The sequence below is a fragment of the Tripterygium wilfordii genome, chromosome 21, assembly GCF_013401445.1.
Source record: "Tripterygium wilfordii isolate XIE 37 chromosome 21, ASM1340144v1, whole genome shotgun sequence".
In the NCBI taxonomy this organism is placed as follows: Eukaryota; Viridiplantae; Streptophyta; class Magnoliopsida; order Celastrales; family Celastraceae; genus Tripterygium; species Tripterygium wilfordii.
Window position 1 is genome coordinate 7,255,608 of NC_052252.1, and position 23,059 is coordinate 7,278,666.

A 23,059-nucleotide genomic window follows, 5' to 3' on the forward strand; every position below is an offset into this window, starting at 1 on the left:
TTATGCCTTTCTTAGTTCTTACCTTGCCCGTCTCTGTCTTTCTCATCTCGGATCCGCTGGACTACAGCGGACTCCGTTAAGAACAATTGTAATGAGAACAATTTGTTGGGCTAGCAAAAATCAATATTGATTCTCATCTCTATTATATAAAAAGTCAAGCTAAATAGGTATCTCAATACAGTCACATCAACAAAACACATCTCCCAATATAGTCACATTAGCAAAACATAAATTCTTATACATTTTCCTTTTCCACCTAACATGCAGGCCAATAAATTTCCATATCTTCTATGTTGTCCACAATAAAACTACATCAAAACACAATCCTCCAATACAACCGCATCAGCAAAACACATTTCCCAATATAGTCACATCAACAAAACACAAAACCCAATATAACTACATCAACAAAATACAAAACCCTATACATATTTGTTGGCCCAGACAAAATAATGGTATATCTTTTGTCTCAAACACAAATCAAATTGGATATAAAAAAGAAATAGAATGTTTCGGATTTATATTCAAAAGTTATCATGTCTTTTTTACATTCAATTTAAATTTTGTTTGAGAAAAAAAAAAAAAAACACAAGTGGAGTTCCTTTTCTCTATAGTTGTTTTTACAGACCCCGCTCATCCTTCACATCTCCTACCAAACAAATTAGGAGTTCCTTTTCTGTCTTCTTTTTTTTGCCTATGAGAGAAACAAAATACATGGTCCTTGTTGAGCTTTGCTTTTGTCGGATCTTATTTGTTACTCTTATGAATATACGGGTTTCAAGTGTTCAAAAGTTCATTTGTAACCAAAAGTCGCATAGTTTGGCATACAATATATTTAGTGAAATATGAAGGTCAGTACAGCTATTTGTATGAATATAAAGGGCGTATTAAAAAGTCTACATATCCAAACCAGTAACCAGCCCTCATCCCCTTATTCAGCTTTTGCCGCGTAGACTGCTTATTCCTTTCCCAGAAAACATAAGAGAGACTTGTCTGGAAAAAAAAGATAAGGTGAAAACTCTCCTCTTTTTTTTTTTTTTTTTTTTTTTTTTTTTTTTTTTCCTTTTAAAATTACTTTTTGTAATAGTAAATGTGAATCGAAACTTTCCTATAATTCATTCCATTCATTATTTTTTAATTTGGGGAGAGGAGAAGCATCTCCCTTTAATCGGTATTGTTTGTCGAATATTTGCTTTCTCACTCTCTCTTATCTACCAATCTCCCTTCAATTTCTCTTTACTCTTTTGTCTGGAGCTCCAGCAAAGAAAGTGTAAGCTCCGTGAACTGAGATTAGGGTTGTAGCTCTTGTGATTTTTTTTTGACCTTGATTGCTTAACTTCGGCTGCTTTGGATTGTAGGTTTTGGGTTAGCTTCTTGAGTTCCGATCAATATCGATTGTTTGTGTTTTTTTTTTTCTTAAAAAAAAAAGGAATTCTAGGTCTCTTGGTTGTTTCGAGTGTTTTATGATTGGGATTTTTGTGTTCATATTGCTTTTGGGGTGAATTTATCCACTTATGACGTTTTGATGTACGATTGTCCGGATTTCTTCTTCTTTGATGTGCATTAAGGTGGTTGTTTTTTTATCGCCTTTGCTTATTTAGAGAATTTAGATGGTTTTTCACTTTGTGTGTACCTGCTATTTGAGCTCAATTCTTTTAAGATTAGCTGGAAGTTGATATGATTTGTTCTGATACTCGGTGAAGTTTTCAACAATTGGTTTTCTTGTTCGTTCCCTTAGACATATTTTGTTGATGTGATTTCACTGGGATTGATCCAATTTGTTCTGCTCCACGCGCCATGCCAGGTCCGGTAGATAGTGAAGGAGGTTTAACATAATGGGGAAGGGCTCAAAGAGTAATTGCAGGTCAGCAGCTCACAAGCTCTTCAAGGACAAGGCAAAGAACCGTGTGGATGACCTGCAAGGGATGTTTATGGATCTGCAGTATGCGAGGAAGGAAAGCCTCTCAATTGATGCTTCAGTTCTCGAGGAGCAGGTTCATCAGATGCTCCGTGAATGGAAAGCTGAGCTTAACGAGCCCTCTCCAGCATCATCTTTGCAACAAGTTAGCATCACATGCTTATCCCTATTAAAGTACATATAAGTAACATGTATGCTTCTTGAATGTGGTACATATCATAAACACGACTTTATGTGGTAACTAACTCATAAGATCGTGCTATTTAACTGTGATCCTTTTGGGTGAGGTTTTGATTGTTCTGGCATGTGATTATAGGGTGGTAGTCTTGGTTCGTCCGACATTTGTCGATTGCTGCGGCTCTGTGAGGAGGAAGATGATGCCTCTAGTACATTAGTTGCACCTAAGCCTGAGCCTAGTGACCAGAACCTTCAGGCAGGAGATAATGTGGTCTTGCATGAGGTGGGTTTTTCTTGCTTTTTTAAGTGACAGAGGTACCTCTTTTACTTTTGTAAAATTCCTCTGAGTTTTGTGTCAATGTTAGTATGTTCCTTTGGAAAGTAGCTCTCGTATTTCATTTATTATGTTGCAATTAATTGCATATCTATTGCAAACACATTTTTTTTTTGTGCAAATGGGTCCATTGGCCAAAAACTTGTGGGAGGTCTTTTGTAATAGTTGTATTTTAACTTTCTCAGACTTATTGATACAACTGATGCTGATGAATAATTCGCTTTTATGTTCTAAAGGTCTTAAATGACTGATTGCCCCCCTTGGTGCTTTTCTGTCTAAAAAAAATGATTGATTGCCCCATACGAATAGGGAAAGGTATTTTCTGAAATTCTGGAATATGGCAGGGAAAACTATGGGAGTGCCTAACGTATAGTTTTATTATGCTGCTTATGTTTTTGGTTTGTCTAAGTGTTAAAAATGACAAGTATTTCAGCTTCGTGCGGAAGTGATGCTGCTAGCTTTGTGACTAAAACAGATTGGAAAATGGAGTTAATTTGTCACCTTAATTAAATAGTCGTTGAAGACTCTTCATAGAGATGGTTTATGTGAAGGGGATTTGTACCCTTAGATTTACAGAAGATATTGTTTGAAATGATTTTTCTTCCTTTTCTTCTTCGGAAAATAAAAAAGAATTGCGCAAAAGGGACACAGAAATGTAAAACACAGTTAGAGCCTTAGAGGTTAATATCGATATGTCACAATTTTTATCTTAAGGTCTCAATACATGTCCCCCTCTCCCTTTTCTTCCAATGTTTTGCAATTGGTATGAGTGTACCTTAATGGTTGAAAAGAGTGCCCTCACCAATGAATTCTGGATTTTATATGCTTCAGGGATATGTTGTGAATAATGGGCTGCAGGCACATGGCTTTTCTCTGGTAGAGCAAAGTAAAGACTCCTCTTCTGGAGTTCACAACATGGCAGTTAATAATTTTGGAGGGTCTAATCAGTTGGATTACCATAACTTTGATTTGCATCAGGACAGTGAGCAGCACTTCTATGGTGGTTTTGATGTTTCGGGTTTCTGTGGTCAGGATGTCATGCCTCATGTTTCTAGCTATCTGCCAAGCATATGTCCTCCCCCGTCTGCTTTCTTAGGCCCAAAATGTGCACTTTGGGATTGTCCAAGGCCTGCTCAAGGATTGGATTGGTGTCAGGACTACTGCAGTAGCTTTCATGCTGCACTAGCATTGAATGAAGGTCCCCCTGGAATGAGTCCAGTTCTACGACCTGGTGGCATTGGCCTGAAGGATGGTCTTCTGTTTGCTGCTCTTAGTGCAAGGGCTCAGGGAAAAGATGTTGGTATTCCAGAATGTGAGGGAGCTGCAACTGCTAAGTCCCCATGGAATGCTCCTGGTTAGCTCATAATTTGTTTGGTTTTTGTTTGTGAGTTTCAATAACCCTACAAAAATAAAATTCTTTGCTTAGCATCTTTCTTGTAGTTTTTTGACCAGCTAATTTTCAATATTTTTGCAGAACTTTTTGACATTTCAGTCCTTGAGGGAGAAGCAATTAGAGAGTGGCTCTTCTTTGATAAACCTAGAAGAGCATTTGAGAGTGGGAACAGAAAGCAGAGGTCCTTGCCTGATTACAGTGGTCGTGGTTGGCATGAATCAAGGAAACAAGTGATGAATGAATTTGGAGGGCTTAAGAGATCATATTATATGGATCCACAGCCATTGAGCCACTTTGAGTGGCACCTCTATGAATATGAAATCAACAAGTGTGATGCCTGTGCCCTGTATAGGCTGGAACTAAAGCTTGTCGATGGGAAAAAGAGCACAAAGGGGAAAATATCAAATGATTCAGTTGCTGATCTGCAGAAGCAGATGGGAAGGCTCACTGCTGAATTTCCCTCTGACAACAAGCGGCCCATTAAAGGGAGGACCAAAGTTAGTGCAAAGGCTGAACTTGGAAATCCCTACCCAATTCCAAATCGAGTAGCATCAGAAAATGAAACGTTTGATTATGGCCTTGGTCCGCAGTATGATTATGTTGAGAATTTAAGTGAGTACTATCTGAGGTGAAAGAGACAAAAAATCATGTGGTAGTAGCTGTAGCATTTCATCATGAAGCGTTGAGTTATGGATTTACTTTAAGTTTGGTTCTCAACAACACGAAGTTGGGCTCGTTATCAGTCACATATATTGATAACTTAGTGTGGCATGGATTTTAGCATTGCTGTCCTGGTTTCTGGAGCAGATACTAACGCCAGGATGATGCTCGGGTGTGCAGCTGCTTTTATTCGGTCTGCATTTCCTAACTAATTACAGAATGCAGAACACCAGAAACTAGTTTACTGGAATTCGATATGGCGTAGCTCTATATTGCTTTTACTATTTTACTGACCTGCTGATTATGTTGGCAGCATGTCTGCCAATTCTAGTATGTACTCGGCTTTCACTGAATATAACATTATATGCCAAATGGTCAAAATTCAACTCTTTGGCCTAATATTTGTTGTCCTGGATTTTATATGCATGTCATCAAAAATTCACAAACCTTGTTTACTTTTTTTCTTTTTCTTTTTTTATTCGCATCGCCCTACCAAGAATTGTGCTGATAGAAGGAGATGATTTTTAATAGAGAACCATAGAATCTTTCTGTTGATTATCATATGGATAGAGGTTGAAAGTTAATTTACTTAATTACCTTGTCAATATTATGCAATATTTTGCTTCATTACTTCTAGCTCTAGCCAACTACTTGTTGCCATATACGATATTGTTCATTTGCATGCTTCATGGTCACTAGCATACAAATTTCTTTGCCGACATCACCTATTGGCTGAGGTCTATTGACCGACATCAAAGTGTGTGTACTTACCCGAAATGTAGAGTATTGTCAAGTAATAAACCGGTAAGTTTGGTATCGATCCACAAGGAAGCAATGTAAATTTGAAGTGAATGATATGCAAATGAGTAGCTAACACTAATAAATGCAATGAATATCAAATAAAAGCGAGTAAATGAAATGGGCCGAAATACTCGGTAGCATGAGCGATTTTGTAATCAAAGTAAGCACGAATTGGATTTAAAACAATTAATTAAAAACCTAGTCTCTAATCCGTCCCGGTGGCTACTCGATTCTCATACTCAAGGTATCATTGCAAACACACACAACCATACACAATGTATTGTGTGATACTATCAATCATGCATATGCAAAGATAATTGGGATATAAGACTTCAATTCATACATGTAAGCCATTGGGTCTATTAATCTACGATGAACGCAAAAGGATAAGCACCTAATATTATGGATTAATGTTCTCCCTTGGGGCTCGGCTTGGCTAACACTCTAGTTTCATACTCAAAGATCAATTAACCATAACTCTCCCATGCACATTCCTAAATTAACCCAAAACCCCATCATCAATACACATAATTAATAGCTATGCAATGGAAAACTCAATTAATTAAGGAAATCATGCAATGAGTTTAACAATTCTCAATCGAACACATTAGATGCAATCCCTAGACTAGACAATCCAAGAATACAATCAAATATGTCATTCTCATAGATTCAATCACACAACTATCACGAAATTAAAAGAGAAAAATCGAAGCTACGATTCTTTGAGCATACCTTGAGTAATCGAAACCTTACACCCATTGTTCGGGACTAGAAACTAGAAAGGGAACTTAGCCACTCATTATAATGAGAATAAACATCAATTTTATAGATGAAAACCAATGTTTACAATCAAGATCACAAGAACTAAGTAAAACCCTAGAGAGAGAGAGAAAAACTATGGAGGCTAGATGTTGTATATTGAATGAATGAGAAAGAAACCCAAATCTTAGGATTTTCCCCTCTTTTAACAATAGAAAATACCTAACTACCCTTATAAAATTGTTCCCCATTGGTTACATACATGATTTACCCCAAATGCCCTTGAAATTTTGGTGCAAAAAATTGCATATCCACGGTAGGTGTCCGGACGGCTTCGGAAGGTGTCCGGACACTTGGGCTTCATCAAGACTTTGTTGTAGGCTCTGTTTCATTTTTCAAAAGAAGTGTCCGAACACCTTGGAAGGTGTCCCGACACCTCACAGCAAAAAGTGTCGAGAAAGTGCTCTTACTTACCCAAACAAGGTCCAATTCCTACAAAAGCAAAGGGAAACATTTGTAAGTGTAAAATGAAGCTAAAATGCAATAAAATACATTAGCTAAGTGCTAGAACGTCCTAATTAAAGGACATTGGAACCTCAAAATAGAGGTCCAATCATCTATCCACCCATGCATACAACACTCACACACACACACACACATACAAAAACACACCAAAATTAAGGGTAAGAAAATCACAACATAAAACACAACCATTTCACAATTCTCACCCCCCAACTTGAATAAGTGCATAAGCAGCGAAAATTGTGAAATGGATTGTGAGCATACAAAACACACACAAAAATTAAAATCAAATCAAAACTAATCACAATCATACTATGGTACAAGGGTGGAATCTCCCACAAACTAGGTGGGGGTCGGATCCTTTAGATCCCGGGGAACAACCAAAGCATCAAAGTTCTCCATGAATGGTATCCAAAACAGATTGCCGGTTGTATTTAATTTCACTACAAATTTATTTTTTGTCTTTTGGATATTTATTTTTTTAATTCGAAAATAATGTAATAAGAGGTTGACATAATGTAATAAGAGTCTGCAACCGTGTAACAAAAAGTTGAAACAATGTAATAAAGGTTTTGCTGATTTTTTATTTTCCCGCGACACTGAGAGCATATTCTGACTTGTTTCACTACCCTGAGCTCAGTGGAGGAAAGATTGTGTTTGGGAAGTACCAAGTTTATAGATAATGTAATAATAAATGCAAAAAAAATGTATTTAAAATAGTTAAAATGTTTTTATAGATTTTTACATTGTAATTATGCAATATTGGTTGTGCGTTTTCAGATTGTTTTAGGTGTCCCTGTTTTTAAAATTTCATTAATTGTATGAAAATATGTTAAAATATTAATTGAATTACGATTTTGGTTTCATAGTCACAGTTGTGTTGTTGTTGTGATAATTATGTATCCCCAATTAGAGAAGATGTCATCCTCTTGGTTCTTTTTATAAGTTGTAGTTCAGAAGGCACAATATTGTGAAGGTTTTGGCACATGATTCCATTGTGTTTTTCTGATAAGAAGCTGAGACAAGGTAACATATTTGTGAACGAGGAACTGTGTAATTATGATCACAAGAATGTAATTATAAATTATCAATGTGTAATTACAAATTGGAATAATGTAAAAATCCCACAAATTTGTAATAATAAGTTGTTGGCGAACTAGTGGCATCTGTTGATTCACTTTCAAGATCTAAAGTGCTAGAAGCACTAGGAATTGAACTAATACTTGGGGTATTGTCATCGATATCCACTTCTGAAATTGGATGTTCCTTGTCCAATGCTTCGTTCTTTAAATCATTCATAATTAAGCAACCACCTACAATAACACAAATAATAAGTTGATTGTGTGTAATTAAAACACAGTGTAATTATAAATGAATAATGCGTACTAGGATAACAAAATAGTTCAATTAGTTGCCATAACAATGCAATTAAGACACCTTCTAAGCCTACTTTTCAATTTAAGACTTGTGAGTAAGGATGTTATTCCAAATACATACTGGAGTGGTTTAAACTTGCGTTCTCATTCTTTTGCGGTCACATATTCATTATTAGTTGATTTATGGCGTCGTCTATGACTTTTTATTGCCTTAACCATCAGAAATAAAGAAACAAAGATAGTGTAATTATAATATATAATGACTAAAATAAAAGGTCTTGTAAACTAATTACACAGCCTTCAACAACATAAGGAATTATGTTGATAGAAAACTAATTACACATCAGTGTCTCAAAAAATGTACAAATCACAAACTAATTACACATTAGTTTCTCAGAAAGTGTAACAATCAATGTGATCATGTTTGATGAATTTTTTGTACATAAACCAAAACGGAGTCTTTCGGAGTCACCAATCGCAGTGTAATAAACTAATATTATAATGTCATTAGAATTTCATCAATAGTCAGTCACAAATTCTCCTTAGTACGTTCTTCAGAATAAAAAATACATCACTAATAAGGCAAACAAAATGATTAAGGTATACATAGATCACTAATAACATTGTTCAGTCATACAAAAATCATGATGAAATTGTATCTCAAGTCTAATAAAAAATAAATTTAGGGGAAAAATTCAAATATTAGCAAATCATTGTCACACGCACAAAAACATGTTTCAGATTGTATGATTCTCGACTTATGTGATAAATGAGTCCGAATAATCACTTAAAAGTTTTGAAAGTTACTCTTCTTCTGATAGAGAGTCCGAATCAGAGTGCTTCAGCGACGACCACCGTGAGAAGATGCTCCAACTCTGTGTCATGATACATTGTCAGAATCGGAGTGCTAAACCATCGTCTATGGAGGTCTGGTTTCCAAATCTTTCTTTTCGTATGAGAGAAGAAGAGAAACGTATGAGAGAAGAAGAGAAATGGGGAAGGAGAAAATATCAGGGTTTGTGTCAGAGCGGTCTTGGAACATGTACCACAAAGCCTGCCCAAATATATTTCTGATTTGTGTTCTATTTTTAAATTGCCATGTCATGTGGCTGATGTGGCTTGCAAGTGTTGGGTTTTTTACCTGCTCCAGTTTAACCTATAAAGTAGTTTTATGTATATATGTGTGTGTGTGTATATATAGAGGCTATAAAGTAGTTGTTCATGCATTCCCCATCTGGAAGAAAATACTGAAGAGAAGTTGGATCTGGAAGTGTGATTTGCGGGTGGAACTGGTAAATGATATTCCCATGAAATTAGGATCCATATATACACAAGGGAAACCACTTCCTGCAGAGATTATTGCATCTCCAACTGTGTCAACAACCTATCAATCACAGCAGCTATGTCTGAGACCACCTTTCACATTGCCATGTTTCCATGGTTTGCTTATGGTCACCTGACCTCCTTCCTCCACATCTCCAACAAACTTGCAGAACGAGGCCACAAAATCTCATTCTTGTTGCCACGCAAAACTCAACCAAAGTTTGAGGCTTTCAATCTCCACCCAGATCTCCTCACTTTCGTTCCCCTCGACATTCCCCATGTCGATGGTCTTCCTCCAGGTGCTGAAACTACAGCTGATGTTCCTTTCCCACTTCATTCCCTCATCATGACTGCCATGGACCTCACTGAACCAGTAATTGAAACCCTCCTTTATGATCTCAATCCCCAATTTGTCTTCTTTGATTTCACTCATTGGCTGCCGGCTGTGTCCCGTAAGTTAGGTATCAAGTCCATACACTACTGCACTATAAGCCCCGCTACCGTTGGGTATCTGATAAGCCCTGAAAGAAAACTTCTTGAAAAACCTTTAACAGAAACTGATCTACTTGTGCCACCGACAGCTTTCCCTCCGTCATCAATCAAGCTACGTGTCCATGAAGCTCGGGGACTGGCTGCAGCAACTGTGAAACAATATGGCAGCGGCATCTCATTCTTTGAAAGACAAACAATGTCATTCATGGAATGTGATGCTATTAGTTTCAAGACATGTAGAGAAATGGAAGGGCCTTATTGTGACTATGTTGAGAGTCAGTTTGGTAAGCCAGTGATTCTGGCTGGGCCTGTTTTACCAGAAAAGCCATCAATGGTCTTAGAGGAAAAATGGGCAACATTATTGGATAGTTTTAAACCTGGAAGTGTGGTATTCTGTGCATTTGGTAGTGAATGCATTCTGGAGAAGAATCAGTTCCAAGAATTGGTTCTGGGTTTTGAGCTTACAGGCTATCCATTCTTTGTTGCACTGAAACCACCAGTGGGAGCAGAATCAATCGAGTCAGCATTGCCAGATGGGCTTCAAGAGAGAGTGAAAGGGAGAGGAGTTGTCTATGGAGGTTGGGTTCAACAACAATTGATCTTGAAGCACCCTTCTGTGGGTTGTTTTGTGACTCATTGCGGATCCGGTTCTTTATCAGAGGCTATGATGAGCGAGTCTCAATTAGTACTGCTACCTCATCATGGAGATCAAATCATCAATGCCAGATTAATGGGTGGAGATCTGAAAGTTGGAGTGGAGGTTGAAAAAGGTGAAGAAGATGGGGTGTTTAGCAGAAATGGTGTGTGCAAGGCAGTGAAGGGAGTCATGGATGATGATAGTGAGTTGGGTAAAGAAGCAAGGGCTAATCATGCTAAATGGAGAGAGTTTTTGTTAGGCGGAGGGCTTGAGAATTCTTACATTGATGGTTTAGTGAAAAATCTGCATGCCCTCCTCGGATGATTTTTGTTAGCTGCTTGTCATGCAGTCCATATTTATGTGTTCGCAAGTCAAAAGTTTACACACTGGGTGCCAGCCTAGCTGGTTCTCATTCGTGTATTTCTACTCGGTGATCAAGAGTTCAAACCTTATGGATAGTATTTATGTGTGCATTTGTGTGAGTGTGTGAATTGGATGGATGCATGTGTGTGTTTCTATTACCTGATTAAAAAAAGAGTCAAAAGTGCTTATTTTGGGTTTTTTGCTTTCCAATTGCTGATGTTGTGGTTCAAACTCTTTAATAAAAAGGCTCACGGATTACAGATGAGTTACTTGCATTGGCTGATTACACATCTTCTACTCTTAACATTTTTTTTTTGTGAAAACAGTCCTTTTTGCCGATATTTTGACATGAAATATGTAAATAATCATCGATTATTTCGGTTATCAGTTTTTCGGTTAGTTTTTTGAAGAAATATTTAAATTTTTTTGAGAGAATAACCGATTGTGTATACTCTCGTTATCCGAAAAGGGAATGCTTCTAGCCCTTCGGTATTCATTGCCCCATTTGAGTATTGCGTGGGCTAGCCTGTTAGCTTAAGGATGGGCCTTGAAAGCCTGCTTGACGAATCTTATTGAGATCTGCTACAATACTCTTACAGGAAATTTGGTTGCTAATTCAATGAGTGTGAGTATGAGACGAGCTTGAGGTGAGTGTGAGTATGAACATTATCATGTTTGATATGAAATAAAGAGAGTATGAGTGTTAGAATTTTAATTATACAATTTCCATACTACCCAATTTTTTTATACATAAAAATAAGAATAGATTAATTTAATGGTTGTGATTACTTCTTAATAAGGGGTATAATAGTCTTTTGAGTATCAAACTTATTCTCCCTTGTGAAGAGTAGTCAATCTCACCATTTTAGTAAGCTTAGCTAATCTCCACAAGAAGGGAATGAAGATGGGATGAGTTTGGGATTCCACCCTCTCAAACTCAACCAAACGAGGGAATAGTGATTCTCACCTTCGACTGACCTCATTCCCCCCTCAAAATGGCAACCAAATGCCCCGTTAGAATTCACTTGACAAACCGTTAGGAAAGTGCCTAACGCATTGCCAGGGGCAAAGCGGTGCGTTCTTGTCCCACCACATATAGTTGCGGTATCAAGCGAAGTGAAAATTGGTTACGTTTATCATTGTCGCTGACTAGTTTTTCAGGTTTTGTACAAAATGTTTTTACAATTTTATCCCCTCCCAACTATAGGCCTAGTTTGGCAAAAAAAATATTGCTAGTAGCAGATATGCTAGCAAATGTTGTAATAGCAGATACGCAGTCTGAGTGATTGGCATTATTTGGTTCAACTTTTAATTGTAACATATATGTTATATAATATTATGTGACAAATTACGTTCAGGTTATTAGTCTTAACATATACAAATAAAGCAAAAATAAATAACAAACAATTTCTAAATAAAAATTTAGATTTTCAAATTAACAAAAAAAAAAGGAATTAATAAAAGGCATATGACAAACATTTTTTTATTTAGATTAAATTAATTAAAAGGAAATTAATAGACGGCATATGTTTAATATATTTATTACAATTTTTAAATATATTAAAATTGTAATATATTATTTTACATGTTTATCTCTTCCCATATCAAAACTGGCAGCTGCATAAGCGCTAACTTGGGGTACCAGATCGAAACTGTCTATGGGGTGCCAATGTCAATCAAAACTGACAGCTGCATAAGCTCTAACTTGGGGTACCAGATCGAAGCTGTGTATGGGGTGCCAATGTCAAGGGGTAGAGAGGGAATACGGCATGGCAAGAGCTGCGGTGGTTGTTGCTATTGGTGATATTGCTGTGGGTGTTGGTGGAACCGAAACTTTCGGAGGTCGATTGCGGCAGAGCTGGTGGCCGGACCAGTTGAGCCAGGCCGAATACTAGTCCGTGAAAATTAGGCGAAAACAAGCCCAATACTAGCCCAACCCTTTCACTTTCAAAAAGAAAAAAGGCATCAAAATTCAAAGGATCAGTGGGTCAAAAAGTCGCAAAATCTAGGTTCCATTTCTTTTCTTTTGTGAAACGATTCCATCTGAGCCATCACACCACAGGCCGTATTCGATTCCAGTTTTGTAACGACTAGGGTTTTGGGAATCTGAAGAAAAGGGAGACCCCCTCCCGCTGTGTTATTGCAACTAGCTGTTGAATTGCTTCTTATCGGATCTGTTTTTTCATTGGACCTGAATTGTATCCGTCTACGTGATGGGAAGAGGCAAGTTCAAGGGAAAGCCTACTGGCCATCGCCAGTTCTCCACGCCGGAGGAGATGCGTAAGAATCCTTCGATCCTTTGTATTAGTTTTTGATCAAAATTGAGCACGAAAGCGAATATGGTTTTGTTAGTTTAAAGTCTAGGTTTTTTTAAAAAAAATATGATCTATTACTTCATGATTATTGTCTGTGCTGTTAAAGTTTTAAGCCTAGAGACTCCGGATGATTTTGAGATGATATGTACTTTCCAATTTCTTCTTCATGTTGTTTTAAGTTTGCTTCTAATTTTGATAACTGCAGTTTCTGGATCATCTTCCCGCCCTCGAACTTTTAAGAAGGTCTTCCCTCTCATATTTGATTTTTCGTTTGTCTGTGGCTGTTTCTTGAGTTAATTCTTTTGCTTTTGCATATTTTCTTAATACCTGTAGTGATGACTGAGCAATTCTGTTTATGTCACCTTTAGAACAAAGATGAAGTTGAAGCAGAAGAATCTCGAGAAGAATCTGAAGAGGAATCTGGAGAAGAGTCTGACGACGAACAAAATGATGTTAGTAAACATGACAGTTCATCTCCATTCAACGCTTCTTTTTAGTAATCCGAAGTTTAATAAGACTTCCAATAAATTTAGTGTTGATTTGCTATTCTTATTAAATGATATTAGCAGAAGCGGAAAGGAACTCAAGGTCTTATTGAGATCGAAAATCCTAATCTGGTGAAGCCAAAGACTTTGAAAGCGAAAGACGTCGATGTAAGTTTCTGAGGATTTTCTTACTCATTGTTTTAAATATTAGTTTTACGGAAAAATAATGCTGTTTTGTTCTCTGCAGATTGGAAAAACAACTGAACTCTCTCGGCGTGAGAGGTTGGTAATGCCTATTTGCTTCCTTCATTGGGTTCATTGTATATTGTCATTTGTAGTTCTGGGGAAAAAATTACCTGAAAGATTTTGAAGGGATAGCTTCATCGTAATTGTATTCTCTTTACCATAAGTCCTCACTAGTTTCTTTTCAGAGAGGAGATAGAGAACCAGAAGGCTCGTGAGCGTTATATGAGGCTACAAGAGCAAGGGAAAACAGAGGAGGCAAGGAAAGATTTAGGTAAGTTGTTGGATTTCTTATCTTTTCCTTGATCCTTATTTTGATGAAGAGTTACATTCTTACTGCTTTCTGGTACATGTTATTGAAGGTTGGCATGATAATTCCAAAGTCCTTTTTCTATATCTTTTTTATCATCAAACTGACAAACTATCAAAGTTAAAAGCCTTTAAATAATTTTCATTAAGACATGTGCTTCTATTATGTTTACCTCTTGCCAGTTCAAAAGGAAAAAAGAAATGTTGTTCCTCTTGCCTCTAATTTTGTTAAAAGCGAAAGCACCTGCGAAAAGATAGATTGATCTTAAAAGTGAACTTTATTCAGAGGATGGAACACAAATGTGCATCATCTCGTTGTGAAGTGTCATACAGTCAACTGACTATTATCCAGTTAACATCCTGTTGTTCATTAAATGAATTTATTTTTCATTTTCAGATACTTCTTTTTAAGATGACTATTATTTAATGGGAAAAAGATAGATATTTAACTTTCTGTGACATTAAATTTGAGATAACTCCTCTTTTTTTAATTGGAAAAGGAAATCTTATTGCATAGGCATCAAGTAGGTGCCAACAGTATATATAGCTTTCTCTTTTGTAGCTAGTTTTTCTGTTTGACTTATAAGTTATTTTTTTTGAACTTTTGGTTCAATTTCTGCACTAGTATCATGATTTTGTGGATTTTGTAACAGTACATTCAACAAGTGCTTGGTCATGGATTCTGATGTATTCTTTAATTTTTAGTCAATTTCTGTTTGTGGTTAAATCTGACAATTTAATAGTATGACCTCTCTCTTACTTGGTGCAAGCCACAGAAAAGTAGTAATAGTTGTGGGTATGGTCGTATGGGTGGCCATCGTTGTACAGAAATATGTTGAAAGAACGAGTGATGTGAGAGTAAACTCTTAATCTTAGCTTGATTACAACCAATGACAATCATATTTTGTCACGTTTTTATTGTATATTATGGCGCATCTCTGCATTTGAGGTAAATTTTTCGTGTGTGCAAATAAATGCTCTTTACTTGTATACTCTGAGAAATCTGTGTGCACCACTAAGCCTTGAGCTTTGGATAACATTGCGCACAGCTATAGTTTATGTGATATTTTCTGTGGACTTTATTGTAGATCGTTTAACCCTTATACGTCAGCAAAGGGCAGAAGCTGCTAAAAAACGAGAAGAAGAGAAGGCTGGTAATAACCTTTGATTAACTTTAATTGCTTCATCTGCCGCTCAACATCCAATATCGTAAATTAACAAAAACCAAAAATTTGTTTCAGCCAAAGAACAGAAGAAAGTCGAAGCTCGCAAATAACCATCCTGCTAAAACGTCTTGTGAAGTTATGTCACCCCTAAGTGTAAGATGCTTGCAACTTCCAAGTTGGTAAAATCATGTGTTAGTACTTTTGAGACAATCATTTTCCTGCTTCTTTGGTCTAATATTTGACCTAGTTATAATGTCTTTCAAACCAAATAGATTATTTTTTTCTGCTTTTCAGAAGCTTCAACTGAATTTGTATATGACGTATTCTATTCCCTTTTAAATTTGGGAGATTCAGAGCAACAAATCAATATAGTGGAAACTATCAAAATTTGGGTTTGGGATTGATCAAGGACTGTCTCTGTCTTATATGATGTTCATTGCCTGGTCATATATGATGTTTGTTTCCCTTCTAGTTTTGATTTGAATCTCCCGAGTTTGTTGAAGTTGTAATGAAAATGGAGGGTTTTCCTTTGACTTGGATTTTGGGGTTTATAGATTCGTGTCTTGAAGTGTTCTATAAAGAACTCGGTTGGGAATGTCCTTTGCCTGATGCCACCAACAAATTACATAATGATGGAGGTATTCCATTTAGGCCCATTGGGCCTTCTTTGAATCCCAATTGTGTTGTTTGAAGGAGACTGTTTAACAGAAGCCCAAACAAATAAGATCCGCAGAAGCCCCAGAAGGGACAATGGGAGAGTCACGGTTAGGGGTGGTAAAATTTTATCAGGTATGAATAATCAAATTTGTCAGATTCGAATTAAATTTATCGAATTTGGACAAAGTTATGTTCAAAATTGGAGATCCAAACACAAATTTTATTGGATTTAAAATAGAATATGGATTCAAACATAATTTTTGTATAGATCTTAACTCAGATTAGTTTATTGTTCGGATTTAAATTAATATGAATATGATCAGTTAAGTATGTTTGAAATTCAATCCGATTAGAACTTGCACATGTAAATATTTCGTTAAGACGTGAGAGAAACTAATTTTTTTACCACCCATAGTCACGGTCACCGTCACCGTCACCGTCACCGATAACGTATTGTTCATCGGTTCCCATCTGGACACTACGCAATGTGGAGACGTGGCAAGTGGTAACTCAAAGCTAGATACTTACACAGAAGGCGGCGATGCCAATCTAATACCAAAGCAGCAAATCTTCAAAAGTGTGTTTCATGGCCGATTCCCAGAACCCAAATCAACAACATAACCTCCCATCTTCTTCTTCAACTTCAAATTCCTCCAAGACAACACCTGAAATCAGCCCCAACACCAACAATAATGGCTTCTCGGGTCGTAAGATTCACTACCCGAACCCCCCCGACGCGGCGAACCCCGACCCAGCCACGTTGAGGGAACAGTGGAGGTTTGCAATCAAGCAGTACAGTAAATGGTACGCCCACGCGTGGGGCACTGCCATCTTTGCTGGTATCTCCTTCTTTGCACTTGGTTGGATCATCAAAGGAGGCAATCCCTTGCCTTCTTTCCATGATAACCCTTCTGCTCCCTCTTCATTGTCTGATAATGATAAAAAGGATGATAAATAATGCCCATAAAGCTCTGAGCTAGCTGACCTTTTGTTGCTTCTTGCGACTCCGGGTGAGTTTGATTTCTTATCTCGTTGATTTTGAATTGACAGTAATTGTTGCGTTTCCATTTTTTTGCGTAGTTAAATGTAATGTCTCTTCTTTGTACTCGGACTCCGAGTTGGTTGAATTGGTGTTACTAGTATGCCTGAGAAAAGCTACTGGCTACTGAAGTAGGGTTTGCTTTGATGTGGTGATTTTCATGGTGGTCTTACTCTTAATAGTCAAAAGCTTGGGGCTTAGGTATTCTGGTTTTCTCGATTACCTGTCAATTAATGCCTCCACTCATTGTTTTGCCAGTTCATTTGCGTATGCTTTTCGGAAGACCCTGGACGAAGACAGTAGTGAATTTCCCATTATAAAACTAACAATTCCGGTAGCACCTGATTGTAGAAAATCTATTATAGTAGCATACCGCTAGTCTGCTTGATCCTCTTGAATCTTTATTATTGGTAGAATACAGAGGGGACTGTTACTTCTCTCATACCAGAAAATTTTTCTTGGGTTTTAGGTGAGAATGCATTGCTACTCTAATAGAAGACCGCAATAAGGAGGTAGCATTTAAGAAGTTGTGCATTTGAGAAATTTTTGTAGAAGATTGGATTTATACTCTTCAATTAGAGTGTTCCATGACTGTTGCAGCCTGCAAACAGAAATTATATTGATGCAGGAAATGCGGCTAGCGCTTTCTCACCAGTGCAACGCATCTTTCATAAATTCTTTTGTAATGTTTTTTTTCCTTGAATGGTTTATATGTTTCTTATGTGTTAATATCTTTGGTAGTCATTAGTTAAGCCCATTCGACTTCTTTTGTGCAGGCTTGCATAGATAAGTAATTAACATTAATATGGTATCAGTGATTGTGAATGGCCTCCAGTCAATTTCTTATTCTGCTAAGTTTTAGTTGTTTTTATTTCCGTTGAAGTTATTCTGCTGGATGTCTTACCTGTAAAGGTCAGTCTTTACTTCATCTTCTCCGGTAGACTTAGAATTTAGGAGAGGTTGAAAATCCGACTTTAGATTTGGGATACTCTCAACCTTTTCCGATTTATTAATTCCACATTCTCCTTTCATTGGTAGTAATCTCGATGCTCTATATTTTTATTGGCACTTTACATTTAGGTTTATCCATTGCACATCTGCATAAATTTTCCTTTTATACCACTGTGGTTTTGTGGTGAAGGTGGTTACCGAATTCACCGCAGTCTAATGGAAGTTTTCTAGCATGATAATGGCAATAAAATCTTGTTGATTTTGTTTGTTCGTTGGATTATTAGTTGATGGTGGACACACGTATGCAGATGCCTCAAACCTCAGAGTCTGTTGCAATAATGAAGTGTAAAGTTCCAAGTTTTCAACCAGTTTTGATGTCCAATGCCTGGAAGTGTTGCTTTGCACCTTTTCAATCTGTTGCAGATTCTATATCTTATGTTGAGCTGTTATAATGTAAGCTGTGCCATTCTTATCTGATGTGAATGCTGTTAAATACATGTCTTACGTTATAATGCAAGAGCAGAAAAAGGAACAACGGAGGAAAAGAAAAGTACAAACTACCTGTCCTATGCAAAAACAGAGTATGGTAACTACCCCAAGAATCAATAATCTGATCAAAATGAGGCTCTTCTAATTTCCAAATTCATGATGCTGTTTTGTCTGACAGCCTCAATCATCTAATTGCTATAATCAAATTCACGTAGTCATGTAGGATACGCAATATGTTCCAAGTAAATATACAGAATCATTAACAGAGCAAATAAATCAGAAAATGAAATATGGCTGCTACAATCTTTTAGAATTTAGACCACTAAGGTGGAGAGTGGAGACAGTAGATAAAATTTCTCTTTCCATGCTCAAAGCAGTCAAAGAATTTTGTTGACATACAATTTCAGATGGTCAGGCATACCTCTATAAAGATATGAACAGGGCATTGGCTCTCAGACAATATTCTTCAACTCTTTTCTCCACACTCAAGAAGAACAGCATCCAACCTTTTTTACGGCTGATAAATCATCTTTGGTTCCAACATTGATTGTCTGCCCTTTGGGCAAAGCTGCTGGGTCTTCTCCAACATCAAGGGCCTTCCTGCTTACGACGCGATAAATCTGGGTCAGCACTTCTGTGAATGCATTTTCAACATTCAAAGACTCGAGAGCAGATGTTTCCATGAAGAAGGTATTCTCTTGCTCAGCAAAAGCCTTGGCATCTTCAGTGGAAACTGCTCGAAGGTGACGAAGATCTGCCTTGTTGCCAACAAGCATGATAACAATGTTGGAATCGGTATGATCGCGAAGCTCCTTCAGCCATCTCTCCACATTTTCAAACGTGACATGGCGAGTGACATCATAGACCAGCAAAGCACCAACAGCACCCCGATAGTATGCACTTGTAATAGCACGGTATCTTCAACAAAACAAAATTAAATTAAGAATCCTGCCGAAGGAAAACAATTTAAACTAGTCATGGTGCGGCGAACTTTTGGGGAGGAAAAAAAGGAACAGCCTATAAAGCATATTGTTCCTTCCATACAGCTAATAGTTTCAACAAAAACACATTTCCAGAAAAGGCCACATTCATGCCAATTGGAGAAAAAAGGACCACATAGTGAGGTAAGAATCTTAGGGAATACAAACAGTAGAAGATAAGAGACTACTGAATAAAGCAACAGTGCGGGAGTGAAGCAAATCAAATGAGGGTATTTTCTTCTCCAGCTAAGAGAGAAGAAAAATGGTGAAAAAACAAAAAGGCGAACTGTTATAATTATAATAAAGTGAACAAATATACAAAAAAAAAATATTTAAAAAAAACAACTGAATCAATGATAACAATGAATATTTCAGGCCTCAAATATACAAGTTTTACCGAAATAAGCACTCAATTCTTTCAAGGATATATGAAGATTCTTACTGAGCTGCTTAAGACAACAAAAAATCAAATCAAAGCTCCAATTATGTCGTCATAGCCAAGTTGCCTGGTTTAACAATGCCACGTTTGCCTCTCATCCTGTTTATAATTTTATATAATACCAGTGGTGTGCTACAATCTTGCTCCATAACAACCAATTTATTCCAAATAAAGAACGGCAAGCCCATGTTGCCAGGTTTTGACTGCCCACTCTCTAACTAAGTGAAAAAGGAAGGGCTCAATCAAGAAAAGTATCCAATTTGTGTTCTTTCCTATTGCTTAAGACCCTTAGCAGCAATTTGAGATGGCATGCTAAATGTTCCATCCTTCATTGGCTCCACAGAATGCGCTCTTTGAGCTTAATCATGACGGTTTTTCTGCATTTTTGAATGTTTTTTACCATAGAAATCCGGTGGTCTGAGCTACTTGACTTACCAAGCTTGATATGGATGGAATATAATGAAGAAGTTCTGGGAGTTACGAAGGAAACCTCTTTGGAAAAATGACAATGTTAACCTTAAAGTTTCAATTGTAAACAACCAAATGTTGGTAAAGGTCCATTTTGAGAGATCCTGCCCCTATTGCAGCAGGATTTTGCAAAGTTGCAAACCGTAATAGCTAACCAAATTAATCAAATCTCTGCACAAAAATGGCACTAACACATGTTCTAAGGTAGCAACAATAATCCTAGCATATACGTACAATCATATTTTTTGACCTAAAACAGAAAATTAAATCGACATACATGCTTCTAACGAAGAAAGAAAATAAGGAAAAGAAACGAGAAGGCTCCTGTATAATCACATAAACTAGTCATTTCCTGCAATGTCAATATTGAATGTACTCAATCCCTAAAAAACACAAATCTGACAAAAAAAATACAAGAACCGCAAATCCATAACGCAACAGCTCCAAGATCTAGAACACAAAAATGTTAAAAAGGAAATGTACCTTTCTTGGCCAGCGGTGTCCCAAATCTGGGCCTTAACGACCTTGTCGTCGACGTGAATGCTGCGAGTGGCAAACTCGACGCCAATGGTGGACTTAGATTCCAGGCTGAACTCGTTCCGTGTAAAGCGAGACAAGAGGTTCGATTTGCCAACGCCGGAGTCCCCGATCAGCACCACCTTAAACAAGTAATCGTAATCGTCGTCGGCTCTGTAGGTTCCCATTATCAAATCACTGTGATCTTCCGAGATTGTTTTGGATTGTCAACAGAGAGAAGAAACACAGATTCAAAGAAAAGAGAGGCGTTCCTGGTGGGAGCTGGAGATATGGGCCGCCTTTTAGTTGGCGGCCTCGTTTGGTCGTGATTGTTGTGGGGATAGTTATTACTTATTATTATTATTAGTGTTTCAAATCCTAAATTTCTAATTTCTAATTATTACTATTAATATCATACAAGCTTTTTCTGGTGGTGGTGGGCTCACCTAATTTACCTTTTTCCCCCTTGAGCATGAGATTGAGATTTAAAAATTAAGATCTACTCTTGTAATCAATTTCGAGATCTTAGGAAAATGGTGTTGGTGGGCTAAATCTTAACCAGTATTGTTAAGATTTGTAGAATTTGTCACATGATATTGGTCAACAATTTGATTTATACTGTATTTGTTCAACCTCGCATAACCAAGCTCATAAGTGTTCAGACTGTTAAAACTGTTGATATAGATTGCAAAGGAATAAGAGTTTTAAGCTCTTTATAAGAAATTGAATCTATCATGTATTTGAGTACATGTTAATAATATATTTCTTAATGATACTAGCAGTTTTGGAATGAAGAGACATGTTTTTCAGTTTATAACGGTTGGCTATTCTATTCATTCTTTCAGTATCTTTTTTCTCTGCAACATGCATAAGAAGAGAAGTTCTTTAGGAAAACTTTCAGTCAACATTGTAAATTTTCTGATTTTTCATGTATATTGAGGGTCATTTGCCATTAACACAGCAGCAGACTTATATGGTGCGTGGAGCAAAATAATATAACCTAAAAGAAAATGATACGCACTTCACAGTTCAAAACCATCTATTCTCTCAAAATTCTCAACAAAGACTTGTAAAACGTCTCACATTGGTTTTGTGTCAACCAACAATATAATTTATACGAGTGAGTTCAATCTCAAATACTTTAGACGCCTTTTAAAGGACAAAGCCACGCTAATTTTAGGCTCATAAAGTGGATAATATCTCAAGTGAATTGTTTAAACATCTCTCATCTCATTCTTATTTCTCCTAAATTCTTCAGATTGCCACTAACGTGACTTTAGATTTCGACATTGTATATGATCAACTAGATTTCGCATTATAAATATTCATCAACGTTGTTAGCATACTATTTAAAGCACCTCACATATATTGGGCCAGTTATGGGCCTTTGTTGTGGGAATTGTTCGCTCGTGGACTTCAATTAGCTTGAAATGGAGTTTAAAATGTTAGCTCAGTATGGGCTTTTCAAGCCCAGAAACTTGGCCCAATATTAATTTTTCTTTCAGACAATTGACAGAGCACCTGCGACAACTTAATTGTAAAAATATAATGGGTCTTTTTGAAATTGTAAAAAAGTGTAATTTAAGGGTAATTTGATCATCTGACTTAAGACTTAAGACATGTTTTAGTTTATACCTACAATACCCTTCTGCTTTTCTCCTCTCTTCTTATCATACATTGCTTTGATTTCTTAAGAGACTCGTCTCTTTGTCATAGAATCAACAAAATTTTCAAGATGGGTTTGTGGGATTCCCTTCTCAACTAGCTCCATAGGTAACTTCTTCGTCTCTATTTCTTTATTTTTCTGTTCTGATTTCTGGGTTTGACTATGCTTCGTTCTCTCTTCTCTCCTTCCTCGCTCTATGCAAAGATGTATCACTATAGTATCACCAACACCAAAAATCCACTAAAATGATACAATTGAACCAGTATGCATACTTCATCTTCCTAATTACTTTTCCTTTCTTGGTTTGTACATCTCTTGCTCATTATGTAAAAACATTTACAGCTGCAGAGATGTATCATTATAGTATCATTAACACCAAAAATCCACTAAAATGATACAATTGAACCAGTATGCATACTTCATCTTCCTAATTACATTTCCTTTCTTGATTTTCTTTTATTGGTTTGTACATCTCTTGCTCATTATGTAAAAACATTTACAGCTGCAGAGATGTATCACTATAGTATCATTAACACCAAAAATCCACTAAAATGATACAATTGAACCAGTATGCATACTTC

The 23,059-nt window shown here is 36.8% G+C and overlaps 5 protein-coding genes across 9 annotated transcripts; 4 read left to right on the top strand and 1 right to left on the bottom strand.

Moving 5' to 3' along the window:
• Positions 1-905: 905 nt before the first annotated feature.
• On the top strand, positions 906-4,937 carry LOC119990016 (transcription factor VOZ1-like). 2 transcript variants are annotated; one of them, XM_038835823.1, is made up of 5 exons: positions 906-1,011; positions 1,805-2,063; positions 2,235-2,378; positions 3,261-3,783; positions 3,904-4,937. In XM_038835823.1, exons 2-5 carry the CDS (start codon positions 1,836-1,838, stop codon positions 4,452-4,454), a joined length of 1,446 nt encoding a protein of 481 aa, XP_038691751.1. In that variant the 5' UTR covers positions 906-1,011; positions 1,805-1,835; the 3' UTR covers positions 4,455-4,937. The 2 variants fall into 2 exon arrangements, with proteins under 2 accessions (XP_038691751.1, XP_038691750.1); XM_038835822.1 differs by lacking the exon at positions 906-1,011 and adding an exon at positions 1,113-1,270.
• Positions 4,938-9,342: 4,405 nt separating this feature from the next.
• LOC119988179 (cyanidin 3-O-galactoside 2''-O-xylosyltransferase FGGT1-like) lies at positions 9,343-10,716 on the top strand. Its single transcript, XM_038833133.1, has one exon. It carries the CDS (start codon positions 9,343-9,345, stop codon positions 10,714-10,716), a length of 1,374 nt encoding a protein of 457 aa, XP_038689061.1.
• Positions 10,717-12,377: 1,661 nt separating this feature from the next.
• LOC119988108 (28 kDa heat- and acid-stable phosphoprotein-like) lies at positions 12,378-15,681 on the top strand. Of its 2 annotated transcripts, none has more exons than XM_038833029.1 (8): positions 12,378-13,035; positions 13,276-13,313; positions 13,439-13,522; positions 13,637-13,723; positions 13,803-13,837; positions 13,987-14,072; positions 15,196-15,261; positions 15,349-15,681. In XM_038833029.1, the coding sequence occupies exons 1-8, from the start codon at positions 12,969-12,971 to the stop codon at positions 15,381-15,383; spliced, it is 498 nt and encodes a 165-aa protein (XP_038688957.1). In that variant the 5' UTR covers positions 12,378-12,968; the 3' UTR covers positions 15,384-15,681. The 2 variants fall into 2 exon arrangements, with proteins under 2 accessions (XP_038688957.1, XP_038688958.1); XM_038833030.1 differs by having other exon boundaries at positions 12,379-13,035; positions 13,640-13,723.
• Positions 15,682-16,410: 729 nt separating this feature from the next.
• Positions 16,411-18,397, top strand: LOC119989894. 3 transcript variants are annotated; one of them, XM_038835654.1, is made up of 2 exons: positions 16,411-16,940; positions 18,229-18,397. In XM_038835654.1, exon 1 carries the CDS (start codon positions 16,517-16,519, stop codon positions 16,886-16,888), a length of 372 nt encoding a protein of 123 aa, XP_038691582.1. In that variant the 5' UTR covers positions 16,411-16,516; the 3' UTR covers positions 16,889-16,940; positions 18,229-18,397. The 3 variants fall into 3 exon arrangements, 2 of the variants coding, with proteins under 2 accessions (XP_038691582.1, XP_038691581.1); XM_038835653.1 differs by having other exon boundaries at positions 16,412-16,940; positions 18,205-18,397; XR_005465905.1 differs by lacking the exon at positions 16,411-16,940 and adding an exon at positions 17,098-17,881 and having other exon boundaries at positions 18,205-18,397.
• Positions 18,398-18,531: 134 nt separating this feature from the next.
• LOC119989893 (ras-related protein RABA1f-like) lies at positions 18,532-21,143 on the bottom strand. The gene is made up of 2 exons (XM_038835652.1): positions 20,780-21,143; positions 18,532-19,327 (listed from the first exon to the last, which is right to left on the bottom strand). The coding sequence occupies exons 1-2, from the start codon at positions 20,998-21,000 to the stop codon at positions 18,895-18,897; spliced, it is 654 nt and encodes a 217-aa protein (XP_038691580.1). The 5' UTR covers positions 21,001-21,143; the 3' UTR covers positions 18,532-18,894.
• Between the last annotated feature and the right edge of the window lie 1,916 nt (positions 21,144-23,059).

Bases quoted from the DNA above. Each gene is read 5' to 3' on its own strand.
- LOC119990016 (XM_038835823.1), top strand. From the start codon at position 1,836: ATGGGGAAGGGCTCAAAGAGTAATTGCAGGTCAGCAGCTCACAAGCTC. The intron at 2,379-3,260 runs GTGGGTTTTTCT...TATATGCTTCAG, and splicing joins ATAATGTGGTCTTGCATGAG to GGATATGTTGTGAATAATGG. The intron at 3,784-3,903 runs GTTAGCTCATAA...ATATTTTTGCAG, and splicing joins GTCCCCATGGAATGCTCCTG to AACTTTTTGACATTTCAGTC.
- LOC119988179 (XM_038833133.1), top strand. From the start codon at position 9,343: ATGTCTGAGACCACCTTTCACATTGCCATGTTTCCATGGTTTGCTTAT.
- LOC119988108 (XM_038833029.1), top strand. From the start codon at position 12,969: ATGGGAAGAGGCAAGTTCAAGGGAAAGCCTACTGGCCATCGCCAGTTC. The intron at 13,036-13,275 runs GTAAGAATCCTT...TGATAACTGCAG, and splicing joins CTCCACGCCGGAGGAGATGC to TTTCTGGATCATCTTCCCGC. The intron at 13,838-13,986 runs GTTGGTAATGCC...GTTTCTTTTCAG, and splicing joins GAACTCTCTCGGCGTGAGAG to AGAGGAGATAGAGAACCAGA.
- LOC119989894 (XM_038835654.1), top strand. From the start codon at position 16,517: ATGGCCGATTCCCAGAACCCAAATCAACAACATAACCTCCCATCTTCT.
- LOC119989893 (XM_038835652.1), bottom strand. From the start codon at position 21,000: ATGGGAACCTACAGAGCCGACGACGATTACGATTACTTGTTTAAGGTG. The intron at 19,328-20,779 runs GTACATTTCCTT...GTTTTGTTGAAG, and splicing joins GACACCGCTGGCCAAGAAAG to ATACCGTGCTATTACAAGTG.